At 34.8% G+C, this 14,177-nt stretch overlaps 1 protein-coding gene across 5 annotated transcripts in view; it reads left to right on the forward strand.

Annotated features, from left to right (window-relative positions):
* The window catches only part of TMEM65 (transmembrane protein 65), a 65,076-nt gene that overhangs the window by 36,769 nt on the left and 14,130 nt on the right, over positions 1 to 14,177 (forward strand). For 3 of the 5 annotated variants that reach the window (XR_012128478.1, XR_012128479.1, XM_073230093.1), the window contains exons 2-6: positions 4,616 to 4,711; positions 6,142 to 6,186; positions 9,164 to 9,231; positions 13,128 to 13,182; positions 14,046 to 14,088. Coding sequence is in view for 3 of the 5 variants with exons in the window: in XM_073230093.1 (XP_073086194.1) it covers positions 4,616 to 4,711; positions 6,142 to 6,186; positions 9,164 to 9,231; positions 13,128 to 13,182; positions 14,046 to 14,088 (307 nt within the window). In the remaining 2 variants the exon portion in view is untranslated. The remainder of the gene's footprint in view (positions 1 to 4,615; positions 4,712 to 6,141; positions 6,187 to 9,163; positions 9,232 to 13,127; positions 13,183 to 14,045; positions 14,089 to 14,177) is intronic. The other 2 variants (XM_017652444.3, XM_073230094.1) reach the window with 1 other exon arrangement.

The raw sequence follows: 14,177 nt of genomic DNA on the forward strand, positions 1-14,177 counted from the left end.
AACGTGCATGATGCCTTCAGATTCTGCTACCTCCTGGAGGGGGGGGGCGATAATTTTGGGAGGCCCCCGGGACCAAGTCTGAGGGGAACTGAAGGGTTCTGGCTCAGTCTGTGGGGGAGTGACGCCGTCTAGCTGCACCTAGTCAAGCAGGTCCTGAAGTGCGGAAGGGGGGCAAAGAAAATAAAGATAGAATCAGACCCACGTGTCATCAGCTAGCAGCCCAGCTGCTTTCTTCTGCTGCTGTAGTTGGGCTTGAACTCATGACTGTGAGGTTAAGAGTCCCATGCTCTACTAACTGAGCTACAGCAGGGCTCCAGTTAATTGCTTATGGAATGCGTAAACAGAATGTTCTTTGTTCTCCATTCCTGCCACAGCGGCAAGTAGGGGAAGGGCATAGGTAGAAGCAGGGGCGGTGTTTCTACACATCTTCAAGGTCTCCCTATTTTCAGAATGAGGAGTCTTGGCTCATCTTCGAGGACAAGATAAGTTTTTGTGGACGGATAACTTCTAAGGACTGCACCGGTTGTTCTCTAGCTTGTGCTTTCCCATGCTGCGTTCAGACATGGGGGAAGGTGCTTTCCCATTCTCCCTACAAACATGTGAGAAGACAAAGGCCGTCCTTAACAGGGGAGAAACAGGTGATGAGGGCAAAGACAGAGGAGGCCCCTGGGACCTAGTTAAAGGGGGGCCTGAAAGGCTCAGGCTTAATCTGCAGGGGACGAAGGTGGGGGAGGTGGGATGGGGGAGGAGATGGTAGGGGAGGAAGGGAGAAGGGCTGTTGTAGGAGAAGGGGAAGGGAGTGAACAGGAGGCTTCTGCGGGGGCGGCGGCATGCAGGCTAGGAGAACTTGGGAGGGGGCGCGGGGGGGGGGGGGGGGGGGGGGCGGGAGGAGGAGGTGGAAAGCTTCGATATAGGGAATCTCCTTCCATTTTTTCAGGCTCTGGCAGTAGTTAAAGAGATTGCGAGTGATGTTAGGATCAAGAGTTCCCCCTGCGGGCCATTGGTTGTTATTGTCTAGGGGGTATGTCGGCCAATCTTGGGAGCAATATTTACGGAGAAGTTTTGGTTTTATATCAGGCGTCAGGGAGAGGGGTAGCCAGATGTTTAAGCAGGCATTCAAGAGGTGAACCTTCAGGGAGGGATGAGGAGGCTCCCATGGCTAAAGGACAGAGAAGGAGACAAACAGGGGAAGACGGACGGAGATCCTCGGACTGGAAGCAGACCACAAGGAGACAAAGGGCGTCCCCGATGATCCTTGGTGGTCTGCGGAAACTCGTATATGAGTCGGAATTTCTTAGGAAGTGTGGGTCATCACCCAGACTTCCCTAAGAAGGCAGTTTGCCGGAGTCACAAGGTACCTAGCACTAGGAATTTTCGGCAGACAGAACAGATTTCGGCGGACGGAACAGAAGGAGGAGGTGGGGGCAAAAGGGAGCTTTCTCATCTGCAAAGGAGTCACCTCGTTTATGGCTGTTGGAGGGGGGCCTGAGGGTCTGCCGCAGCCGTGAAGGCCTGAGGCGGGAGAGTTCCCTCCTCATCCCTGAGCGTCAGGGCCTTGCCAGACTATCATGGTCAATGGCACTGCGATAGCTCGGGGAAGAGTGGCCCACTCCCGGGGGAAAACTTACCTAAAGGCCAGAGAGGAGTGGTGAGTGTGATGAGCCAGCGCCGGAAAAAGAGGACGAGGGCAAGCTGCTGCTGGTGTCGGGGGAAAGACGGGGCCCAGTTGGGGTGTCCCATCTCCCGGGTTTCGGCATCAATGAAAGGAAAGGAGCGACACACAGCAGCAATTCACCAGAGAATTCCGCTTTATTAGGGAAAGGTGCTGGGTTATATAGGAAGGGGCATGGGGTAATTGTGGTGTTACTTCTACGGGGCTGGTGGCTGTTGGCTAGGTGCTGGGATTGGGAGGGGGGCGAGAGGTGATTGGGCTTCAGGTGGCGCCGGCGGAAACCGAGGACCCCGAAGAGAAGCTGGAAGTTTGCCATCTTACTGGTGGGGGCCCTTCAATATTAACTTTTTGATATTTAGCCATAGGTTCCTGAAACTCTGGTTCATTTTTTTCAAACCTTTCACTGTCTGGTCTTCAGGTAGGGGATGTTTTATTGATCTAACATGTTCACTAAGCCTATCCAGTTAATTTAAAAAATTCAGGTAATGTATTTATCAGTTCTAGAACTTCAGTTTGGTTCTTTTTTATTCCTTTATGATTTGTCTTAGTAATTAATGGTTAGGCTCAAACTGCAAACTCTTTCTCTTGAGCTGTAGCTCAAATGTAGTTATTTTACCCTTAGGTGGGATTTGGGGGTTTTTCCCTGCAAATGTGTGGTTCACAGATCTGCCATTTATTTGGGCAAAATGTATATACAGAATCTAGGTGTAAGTCCAGGGAAAGGAAATCCCGGGCAAAATACCCCTGAAAACCAAAATCAGTCAAATGCAGAAATAAAGTTTAAAACCCGTTTATTGCTCACAAACTGCAGTCCCAGGCCTTCTGCTCAAGCAGCAGCAACACCGGCCCTCCCCCTCACCTCTCAGGTACAGATAAGCCCTCTGTTGCCCAGGTAATCACCCATTGATATGGAGATGAACTTCTCCACCCCTGAGGAAAGATGCAAATGCACTAAAGCCATACTTCTTTCCACCTCTGAAGGCCTATTGATATGCAGATATACTAAAGCCAGGCAAGATATTCTGGAAATGTTTCAATTTTGCCCACACTAGGGTTCCTCTTTTCTGACTCCATCCTTTCTAGGGTTCTCCTTTCCAGTGGCTTTGGTTACCTTGCATCCTGTCCACTGCTTCTTTAGGCCAGAAAGGCCAGACTTTTTTTTCATTATAGTTTTAGTGGCCCTACATGTTGTGGTTTGAGGTCTGCCCTCTGGCCAGAAGTTCCAAGCAGGCAACTCACTTTGTTCCATTACTTCTAAGTGTTGATTCCTCTCCAGAATCAACCAGTTTTGGGTCATTTTCTAGTGATTTCAGGTGGTTATTTAATTTTTGCATTTTTGTCTATAGTTTATAATTGTTTTAAACAGGAGAGATGGTCTGTTGGGGGTTACTCAGCCAGTATTGGAAGAAGAACCAGAATTTTAAAGCTAAATATGGTGTGGTGAAGTACAATCTTAATGTGATCTTATTATTTTAAAAGACAGAATGCATGATGTATATAACACACAGACACACACAGTAACTGAAAGAACTGGTTTTTTTTTTTTGGTATCATTAATCTACAATTACATGAGGAACATTATGTTTACTAGGTTCCCCCCTTCACCAAGTCTCCCCCACAACCCCCATTATAGTCACTGTCCATCAGTGTAGTAAGATGCTGTAGAATTACTACTTGTCTTCTCTGTGTTGCACAGCCCTCCCCGTGCCTCCCCCCACATTATGCATGCTAATCGTAATGCCCCTTTTCTTTTTCTGCCCCCCTTATCCCTCCCTTCCCACCCATCCTTCCCAGTCCCTTTCCCTTTGGTAACAGTTAGTCCATTTGTGGGTTCTGTGATTCTGCTGCTGTTTTGTTCCTTCAGTTTTTTCTTTGTTCTTATACTCCACATATGAGTGAAATCATTTGGTACTTGTCTTTCTCCACCTGGCTTATTTCACTGAGCATAATACCCTCTAGCTCCGCCCATGTTGTGGCAAATGGTAGGATTTGTTTTCTTCTTATGGCTGAATAATATTCCATTGTGTATATGTACCACATCTTCTTTATCCATTCATCTACTGATGGACACTTAGGTTGCTTCCAATTCTTGGCTATTGTAAATAGTGCTGTGATAAACATAGGGGTGTGAAAGAACTGGTTTTCTAACTCTAAAGTCTGCTTAATAAAACATTAGATTAAAATGAATGCATTTCCAATGTAAGTGTAGACAATTTACCATTTGTCAGAAGAAAATTCTTAACGTTAAGATATAGATGTAAGGAGATAAAGTTTCTGGGGTTTATTGTGACTATTTTCAGTGAAGTTATATTAGTAGCCATTATATTTTAAACCTGTATAGATTGCTAAAACTTTGGGCTTTTTCCAAGATTGAGTTCTGTTGTGTACTACATGTCTAATGTTTTTAACTTCTGATATATTTTGTTTGATTCAGTTAATATAGTAAAGATGATAATGGCAAAGTCCTCAAAGTGATCAATTTATGATTTTTAAAAATTTGGTGGATACTTTCCAATATAATTTCCACTTTCTAGGAAATGTTCCTTTCATGTTTTCTCATGTTACTCCTTAGGTTCTTTATTAAGGAGGAGGCATATTCTATGCTTTGATTTTACTTTAATCTCTGTGCTAGTAATTTTCCTCCCTGCTCTATCTCCTTTATTTTATATTTCTTTTTCTCACTTAAAAAAATTATTTTTTCATTACCTTTAATTTTTTTCATCCTTATGTGTAGTTGGAAGGAAAGATTAGGAATATTGATTACATTATTTGTTATTTCTCTTTACTGTTACACAATCTACATTTGCCTAGCCTTACCTTTCTTCTTAGGAGTTGTGAAATATATTAAATATTTTGCTCAACAGATAGGGATTTGAAGAAGTAAAAGCAAGGACTCTATATACTCTCATTCTATTGGGAAGGTCCTGCTTGTTGAATTTTTAGGTATTTCAAGATGTTCCAGTCAACTGACAAGGACTTCTCCTCACAGTGTCAGAACTGTAGTGATGATGAGAGTAATGCACCTAGCAAATAGTTCTGGTATGTAACAACTTTTGCATGTTTACTTCAAGAGAAAACTCTGTGGAGTGCAGTGGTATGCTATATTCCTTGTTTAAAACTTGGAAAACCATTTGCATGCTTTCAAAGTAGATTTTGAGGTAATAGCACTAGTCAAAGAATGGAGAATATATTTTAATCTGTGAAATAATGCAAAGATTTGTATATCTTTATTTAACTTTTAAAAATGGAAAAACAAAACTTATATTTGCATTCTTAGAACTTCCTTAATAACACAGTAATTGATTAAACTGTCAGTGTTTATTATATTGCTTACTGTAAAACCATTCTGGTACTATATGCTTTTTTAGTAAAATATCATTCAGAAATATGAATTATACTCCTTATTTATATAGCTTATCATTGGAGATTTATGTGCTTTTTACTTTTTTAAACTAAATTCTTCAGTTCTTATATTATAGATTATAAGTAAATATTTTAGAAAATGTATATCCAATTTGTAGTGTGTTTCCTTGGACAATCTGATTGTACTAAATCTTTAGAGTGATGCATGGTGTGGGTTCTTCTCTATAGGTTATCAATTAATTCTGTTGAATTTGATGAAGATAAGCGTAGAATGCTCTGCCATTTTACCATAGCTTACTCTTGTACTATACAATTGGTGAAGTGGTTATTGTTATGAGATTAAGTAGGTTGCTTCTTTGCAATAATAGTTAATTTTTAGATTTAATGATAGCACTTAAAAGATGCTTACCTTTACTTATATTTGGGAAAACTTTGTTTATTTTGACAAATATTATAAATAGTTTATTGTTATTTGTGGCTTTAAATAAGACCCTACTTTTTTTGGGTCATTTTATTGTGTAGAATATTCTATATTATCCCATAGTATGGTTTTCAAATTCAAAATAGTATTTACCAAGGGAGATTAAATAAGAAACAAAGCACCATCCAGCAAAGTCATTGTTGTTAATGCCTTAAACACATTATTTTCATGTTTTCTAAAGGACATCTAAGTCTACTTCAATAATCTTTTTTTTTCTCTGCTTTCAAAGTTTGTTTGTATATATATATATCTCTTAAGTCACCTAGGTTGCCATCTTAAAAAAGGAAGCTGTATTTCTGAAGGTTTTTTTTTACTGTAATTAATGTAAACAGGCTTATTATGTAGATACAAGGACTTAAAAAAAAAAGCAAGTGATTTACCTTGGGCTGTAGGGTGCATGGTAGACTTGTAACTAAAGTTTCGTTTTGTTTTCTAGCCTTGAAATTTAATCCATACCAAGTAATATTTTCTGTATGGATAATTTTGGTCCATTAACATAAAAATATTGATGAATAAACTCGGATATTCTCTCACTTTGTCAATCTGCTGTTATTTTCTTCATTGTAATTAAGAAGTCATGCTATAGTAACTAATTCTTTCCCACACCCTTTTTTTTCCCCTTTAGAAAAATTGGAAGCTCTACCACCCACCCCAGGACAGCTGAGATATGGTAATTATTCTATAATTGTTAAATATTTATGCATCTATCTTTTGGACTTGCAATAACTGTATCATTCATTGAGAGTACAGAAGAGGCAGTAAAGTAAACTTTCCAGACAGACTGGATTATCCCATTTATTATGCTGAAGCAAAGTTTATAAACTTGATTTAAGACATATCACAATATTATGGAATTTCTAATATTGTTAAATATTTTTACTAGTTATAAATAGAATTGTACTTGTGGTAGAGGTTTTCTTAATTCCCAAAAAAGAGATTATATTACTTTAGTTTGGTTTTTATTGGGGAATTGCAGAACTATAATTGCAAAGGTCAGGCCAGGTAGAGCTCTTCTCTGGTGGAGAAGATAACTATTTGTAGTAATGAAGAAGATAAAGTTCATTTAAAACTGCCAAGAAAAAGAACCTTACGGTGCTGCTGGTGTTCTTGCTTTATTGTGATAGGAGCAAATATCGAAGGCCAACATGCAATAATAGAAAGCAGTTTGGGATCTTCTTTTAACAACAATGAAAGAAGAGAATTATTTAACATCACAGTGAATTTGAGTAGGTTGTTAAGTTAAAGCTAAATATTAGTGTTATTTTCTAACAACTGTTAAGTTGTAGAATAGTATTTTCCAAAGCAAGTTGAAGAAGTCCTGAATTGATAGGGGATCATTACATACTGAAGAGCAAACTTACATTATTAAAAAAAAGAAAAAAAAAAACTAACAGCCAGTTCCTTTTTCACTCAGTGGTAGACTATAATGCACATTAGAAATGATAAATTTTTCCCAAATATCAAAATAGTTTAAGAATTTTTTAAGATCTTTCTTTCCTGATTATCTTTTCTGATTATCCTAGATTCATACACACTGTATAATACTATTATTTCTTTTGGTCATAATTAAAACTGTATATAGGGTTGTCTTATCATACCCAAATTCTTGAGGGCTGGTAACCAAGTCTTATTTATCTTGTATCTCAAGTGCCCAGTGAAGTGTCCAGTACATGTTTATTTAGCCTTTTGAAAAATGATATTTTTTTCCTTTGGGTTAATAATGAATTTTTACTTATAAGATATGTTTATTTAGGTGAAACTATAAAAAACGTGATGTATTTTATAGTTCAAAATTATTATTATAACAACATGCCTTGGTTTTACTGACCAGGTTTTTACTAGGTTATCAATTAGTCTAATCTTAATTTTAAAGCTTTAGCACATAATTTTAAGATATTTGTAACTGGCCAGTTATAGAGATGCCATCTAATTAACCCAAAAATGTTAGATAATCCCAAAGGTTTCATAGTTACTCTGCCATATTTACATTTCAAGGACAGTTAAGATAATTTGGGAGACTTAACTCTAGAGGTATATTTAACGACCTCTCTCTTCACTATAAATGTTTCATTTAGTGAATTTAAAAATTTTTATTATACTCTTTTGACCTATCCAATTCACATTACGTTTTTGGAAACTGGAATTGTGTATGTTTTTGAAGCTGCTTATTATAAAATTTTTAATGTCTAGTACTTATGCAACTAGATTTAGGCAAAATGTCAAAGAACTAAATCTAAGACTTTTTAATTGAAAAATCTCATTTCATTAATGTGTTATTTGATTTTTATCATCTTTAAAAGCTTTTAAAATAATATTCTTTATAATTAAAAAGATGCTGCTTTTTATCTGGACCTTCTTATGATAACAAGAAGAAATCTGAAATGACCTAGGATATTTGCTGTTTTCTTGTGATTTTAGTCTTCAGTAGTGGTTGTGGGTAGAAATGTTTTTTTTTTTTCCTGCTAGTTAACTTCTCTCATTTGTGAGAACTCACTATAGTACTATCAAACTTTCATGACTTCTGGATTATATTTTAATTATACTTTGTCAGGACTTAACTGCCTTGGAAAGGAAAAAGGCTGTAATGTTACTGAACACATGCAACAATTTGATTTAAGGGACTATTTTTTGGATGTGGCATAAGACAGAGAGCTTTGATGTTTATCTAAAATAAGTCCTCAGTTGAAGTGATATTGACTATACTTTGGCTGTTTCATAAATTGAATAAAGTCACTTAACTATCCTCAGCTTTTAAAAATCTCTTTCTCAGTCTGCATTCAATTCTTTCGATCTGAAATTATCTTTCTTTCTAGGTTAGTGGTTCTCAGCTTAATTAACTGTTTATTGAGCATCTGCTATGCACTAGGCATTCTGCATGTGAAAATATATAAAGAAATATATAGGTATTAGTTCTTCCTAGCTTCCTAGTTACATCTCTGTTATCTCAGGTCATTCAGATTATGTACTAGATAGATGAAGTAAGGTGTACCTTGGGTAGAAAGAAGCTAAATTACATTTTGATTTAAATCAGATATTGTTTGCTTATAGTTTGTGCAAGTGTTCAGAGATAGCAATGCATGGCAAAGGAGAAAAAGGATTTTGCACATACCTGTCAACTACAGATGAGATAATCACATTTTCTAACATTTGTTTAAAAAATTGTTTAGTGAGTAAAAGTAACCAAATAGCTTCCCTGAAATTTGATTCAGGGCATTTTTTAGATTATTTCTAATGTGGGGATTAATTTTATGATATCAGTCTTTAGGTATAAGACACAAGTTGGTGACTATAGCAATTAAACAGGCAAAACATGTTATTTATAATATGTATTTATTTATTTGTTCTGCCATTAACTGTATGTGATTATGTGTGTCTGTGTATGTTGCCAGCAAGAAAACAACACAAAAGCTGAACACAATTCATTTTTACATGTTAAATGTTTTCTTCTTTTGCTTATTTCCCCAGTATAGCTTCTACCAAGTAGTTAAACTTATAACAGGAGCAAAGTCTTTTGGCTATGGGGAATGGAAAGCAAATTGCAGAGATTATCAAGTCTACTTAGTAAACTTTAAGTATGTGGTCTGTTTTTGTCATTTTAAAGTAATCGGAATCTTAAAATATATTTTTCTGTTTTTAATGTTTTTCAGTATTCATCCACAATGCGATACCTTTCATAGGGTTTGGTTTTTTGGATAATGCAATTATGGTTGTCGCAGTAAGTTCTTTCTCTCACCCCTTCTATTTTGAGTTAATAAAGAAATTAATGTGGTCTAAATTTTCCTAATAATTTACATATCATAGATATAAAGTTTCAAATAACATCATAATGACTGAAGCTATTTTTTACTATATTTCATGTTAATTATTATACAGTTTAATTTTAAGGCCTCATATGTATTAGTCATTAAAACTTGGTAAGTAAGCCATTGACAATAATAAACACATATCATTGGGTCTATATTATCCTGTTCTAGTTTCAACATTCTTATTACAGAAAAAAGTATGTAAAATTTCTGATATTCTTTAATTGTTCAGCAGTTCTCATCACATATGTTATTTGATTAGTTTCTTGTACAATTTTCCTGTGCAAAAATGTTTTAAAGGGTGTTTTGTTATGAATCTCTCCATTTAGCCCAAAGGTATATTGTTTCATTTCAGAACACTGTGAATATATCCCCCTTCTGTCTTGTTCCATACTAATATTTTTAAAAGCTCCCCTTCGCTGCAGCCATTTTAATGTAAGAGTGTTCCTTGAGAGGTTGTTTAGTCTCAGGGTTGGCTGATACACCTTTCTTACTGTTACATGACACCTTTTTAAGTGAATACCAATATTGGATCCATACTCTGAAGTCAGAAATAAGTCCATGATTAAAATGCAAGTCTTCTGAAGCTGTCCACTCTCATCACTGGCTCTAACTTTTTTAAAAATCTATAAATTGCAGCTGTTGTGTAGGAGACTTTTCAAAAAAAAGGAATGATTTTAGGATTATTGAATGTGAGGAAAATACATTTGAGAGTTGCAAGGTTTTTTTTCAGTGTTTTGGAGCTCACGTGTTCTACAGATGGACATAAATAGAATATTTGGTTTTAAAATAGGGATAAAAGTAAATTTACATCGTATAGATTATAAACTCTGCTTAAAGAATATCTAAAAAAATTGGTTCATTCAATAATGTTTTTCTTTGCAATACAGTCTCACTTTATGTCCAGATTGATGGGGATTAGGTATTCAGAAGGTCTAGCATTCACCTGGGTTCACACAGCAGGAAGATCTCCTGCTCTGTAACAGTCACAGAAGATAGTGTAGTATGCACACAGCTTGAAAGTGATGAACATCCACTGGATATTCTTTAGCAAAGCCTCCAACATATAATTTCAAATGCTTATTTTTTGACTGATTATGACATTTTACTAGTATATATAAGAATCAAATTGCCAATTTATATATTTTTGAATGTGAGAAACCTGTTAACCCCTTTGAAACACACTGCCTTTTCTGAAATTACTAAAATCTGAGTTAGTTGGATTATTTAAATACTTAATGTAATCAAATCTAATGTAATGAAAACCTCATTAAGATGAATGTTAAGACTTGATATGTTATTGAAGAGATTGTCTGAATTAAAGCTTCTCTGTGACAAATACTTCTTTTGATTTTATAGGACACATTCAGTATTTTAGATTCTATAGACAGCAAGTATCTATACTACTGTCTTAGTAATTGTTCTTTCCATCTCAATAGGGCAGACCTTAGGTAGGCAGACTTTCAAATGATGAAAGACTACCCTTGCTACGGGAAGTGTTGAGATGCTGTATTTTGCGTAAAGAAGGGTGCTGGGAGATTTTAAATAGGGTTCTGAATGGGGAAACTGGGTAGCTTCTTAGATCATGAATAAGACCTTCACAGGATTATCATTTCTTTGAAATAAATATCTAAAGTAACAGATAATCTCTGTATAAAGTACAGCTACCAACAAAACAAAACACCCACTTTCTAGTGTCAAGTTATGGTAATACTTTTCACTATTTTGTGTTACTCAGGCCTGTGTCTCATTATTAGTATAAGAGAGTAGACTGTTTTTCCAGGCCTGAAGGTAGTTGATTCTAAATTAATAATATTTGTTTTTTTAGTTTACATTGAAATCCATTTTCAGGGACTTATCAACAGTTTTGTATATACAATACTGAAATAAATGTTTAAATTAGTGGCTTCAATATCTGATTAAGAGTAATAATTGTGGCAAAAACATTCTATGATAATTGCAAACTAATTCAGAGGCAGTGAGATTACACTAGTCTATTACAAAGAGGCTTTGTAATAGACTGCTGAGGCTAAAGTGCATAAATATTCTAACTGTAGAATCTATGAATAAGATAATAAGTGAGCATTATTATCTTAAGAATGTTTTCGCCTATTTATTTTTTTAAAACACTGATAGCCTTCTAACATTGTGGGACAGCTATGACTATTTTAAGATAGTTAAGAAGATACTTGATTCTTTTCTATCACACTATAGACATTTGATGTTTTCCTCTTTCCCTGTTGTACTCTATTGGCTGCTACCATAGTTGTAGTTGTAAATTCCTGTATAACTTCTTGTAATAGATTTGACCTTCATTATTGGCAGCTCTTCATCCTCAGTCTTTGGTTTCATAATTTCTTACTATATTTTTATATTATTTTGATTGCTTTTTATAACTTACATTTTACTGGGTTGTGTAGGATAGAATTTATTAGAATTCTAGAGTAGATTAATGGTAGTAGATTAATTCAGGTGGTATACCAGGTTAACTTTGACAACTATTAATAGATTTATTTGTAATTTCTACCTCAACTTATTATCATAAAATTTGATGTGATTATGGGAAAAAGTAAAGAGTGGTAGTTCCTTGTCCTTGTACTGTCTTTGACTTTATATAATGATTTTCATGCCATTAAAAGGACCTTCAGATTTACTAAATTCAACCAAATGATTAAATGCTTAAATGCTTTTTAAATGCATGTATTGCAAACAGATTCTTCTTGGGTCATTCCTAATGATTCATTGCTGCTTAAGATGCTGTTTTATTTTTATATACTGTAGCTGTCAGATGCCTCTCTTCTATATTAGTGTTCCAGGTTTTTTTGGGTTTATTTTTTTGCACCCATATATAGAGATACACATCTTCAGAGCAGAACCAAAAGACCTAGAGGAAAGAAAACTGAGGAAAACTTAACTCAGCTTCTCTTCGGTTTTGTAAATAATTGAGTAATGCAGTATTTCTACATAAGAGAGCATCTTTTTTTTCCTTCTCAAATATCATTGATATTTTAAAAATTCTTTAGAAATTTTCAAGCATTAGTATTCAAGAGAACTTTTGAAAATTAAGTCTACTTATATCTGAATTGCCTAAAGATTAGAATTGATTTAGATCCTAGGATTTCTTCCTTATTCTATGTAATAACCACTACAATAGTTGAATCCTTACTTCAGTTCCTTCTCTTTCAAGTGGAAGTAAAAATACAAGCCCCTCTTTTCTTCAGATGAATGGGATAGATGTAGAAAGTCTTAAACTCTCTAAATAAATAAATCAAGTGGAAATGCAGTGGAGCCTCATTTTTACTGTACCTCTTACTGTATTAAGTGTTACAAGGATAACTTTTTAACTCTATAGTCTCTTGGGTCCCCAAATACTGATTTAGTTTGTCTTTTTAATCTTTTGATAGAGTAAAAAACAATAGTCTATGTGTATCATTCAGAATTTAAAATTAGTGAGTTGTCTTCTTTGTGTTCAAAGAGCTTTATAGTGTCTGTCTTTGTGATAGGAAAATATGAATTCTAGATTTTAATGATGAATTTTATTGCCAAGTTCGTAGGTTTTTTTTTAATGAAAGCTTAATATTAGTGAATAAAATGTTACTGATGTTATTTCTGCATGAATGCATATATTTAATAGTTAAGTGAATTACTGCATTATATGTGAATATTTCTGCATATTTAATATATGTAATTTTGCTGCAATAACATGTTGGTTTAACTATTTTGTCTGTTTTTATTAATACTTTGCTATTCTTTTATAGTCACTTAAACTTTAATTTTTAAGATTAATTTCTTTGTAATCATTTTTCAGGGAACACATATTGAGATGTCTATTGGAATTATTTTGGGAATCTCAACTATGGCAGGTATTTAATAATAATGTTATTATTGTCTGTATATTTATTAAGCATGTCAGTAGGTTAGGTTTAGAAGAGGATAATTTATTTGAGTTCAAATTTACTCATTGAGATATCTGTCTCCTTAATCCTATTATTCTAATTCCTGATTTTGTATATGTGGCACTTTTTTTCTGAGAAATTTTAGGTGTATTATGTTAGTTAATGGGTAATAATACTCCATTGACAATGTTCAAGCAAATTATCCTTTTAATTCCCCAAAACCTTTCTACCTTTTGTCTCTATTAAGTGATTTGTTCTCAAGTTCAATTAGAAAAGTCAAAGAAGAAAATGTATGAGTGAAAATCTGATTTGGTTCTGTTTCTTTGTCCCCCCTCCCAATTACCACACTTTACTTTATGATGGTGAAATTTGGGGATGGTTCTGTGTTGTCTTTATTGTATAGAAAACACAAAGTAGATGAGTTAATGAATGAGACGGTTCTTCTCCATGATTTTCTTGAATTTCAGAGCTATATATTTGGCTTTACTCTATAACTTCCAAATATCCAAATTCTCTTTAACTAGTATTATGTGAAAGTTACAACTACAAAATATTGTATAGGTGTTTAATTTTGAAACTAACATGAAAACTGGCTACCACAACAGAAAAAAAAACCTACTACTTGATGAAAGTAGAATACTATAATCTCAGAAGAATTGTGTTCTATTTTGAAATCTCTAGATTCAGAGCTATCCAGTGAATTAATTTAGATATGTGTTGTAGTCTGACAAATGTGATAACACTTCTAAATCAGTTCTTTATTGGTTATACAGAGATGTAATGACTTTTCTTACTTGCACAATTCACTTGTTCATTTTTCAATTTTTAAGCTGCAGCTTTAGGAAATCTTGTGTCAGATTTGGCTGGACTTGGGTAAGTTCATTCATTTATTAATTTATTCATGTGTGCACTTAATTTGCACCCTTTCTCTTCTCCATTCTCTTTAACTGAGGTTTTTTTAA

The sequence above is a fragment of the Manis javanica genome, chromosome 2 (genome assembly GCF_040802235.1).
Source record: "Manis javanica isolate MJ-LG chromosome 2, MJ_LKY, whole genome shotgun sequence".
NCBI lineage: Eukaryota > Metazoa > Chordata > Mammalia > Pholidota > Manidae > Manis > Manis javanica.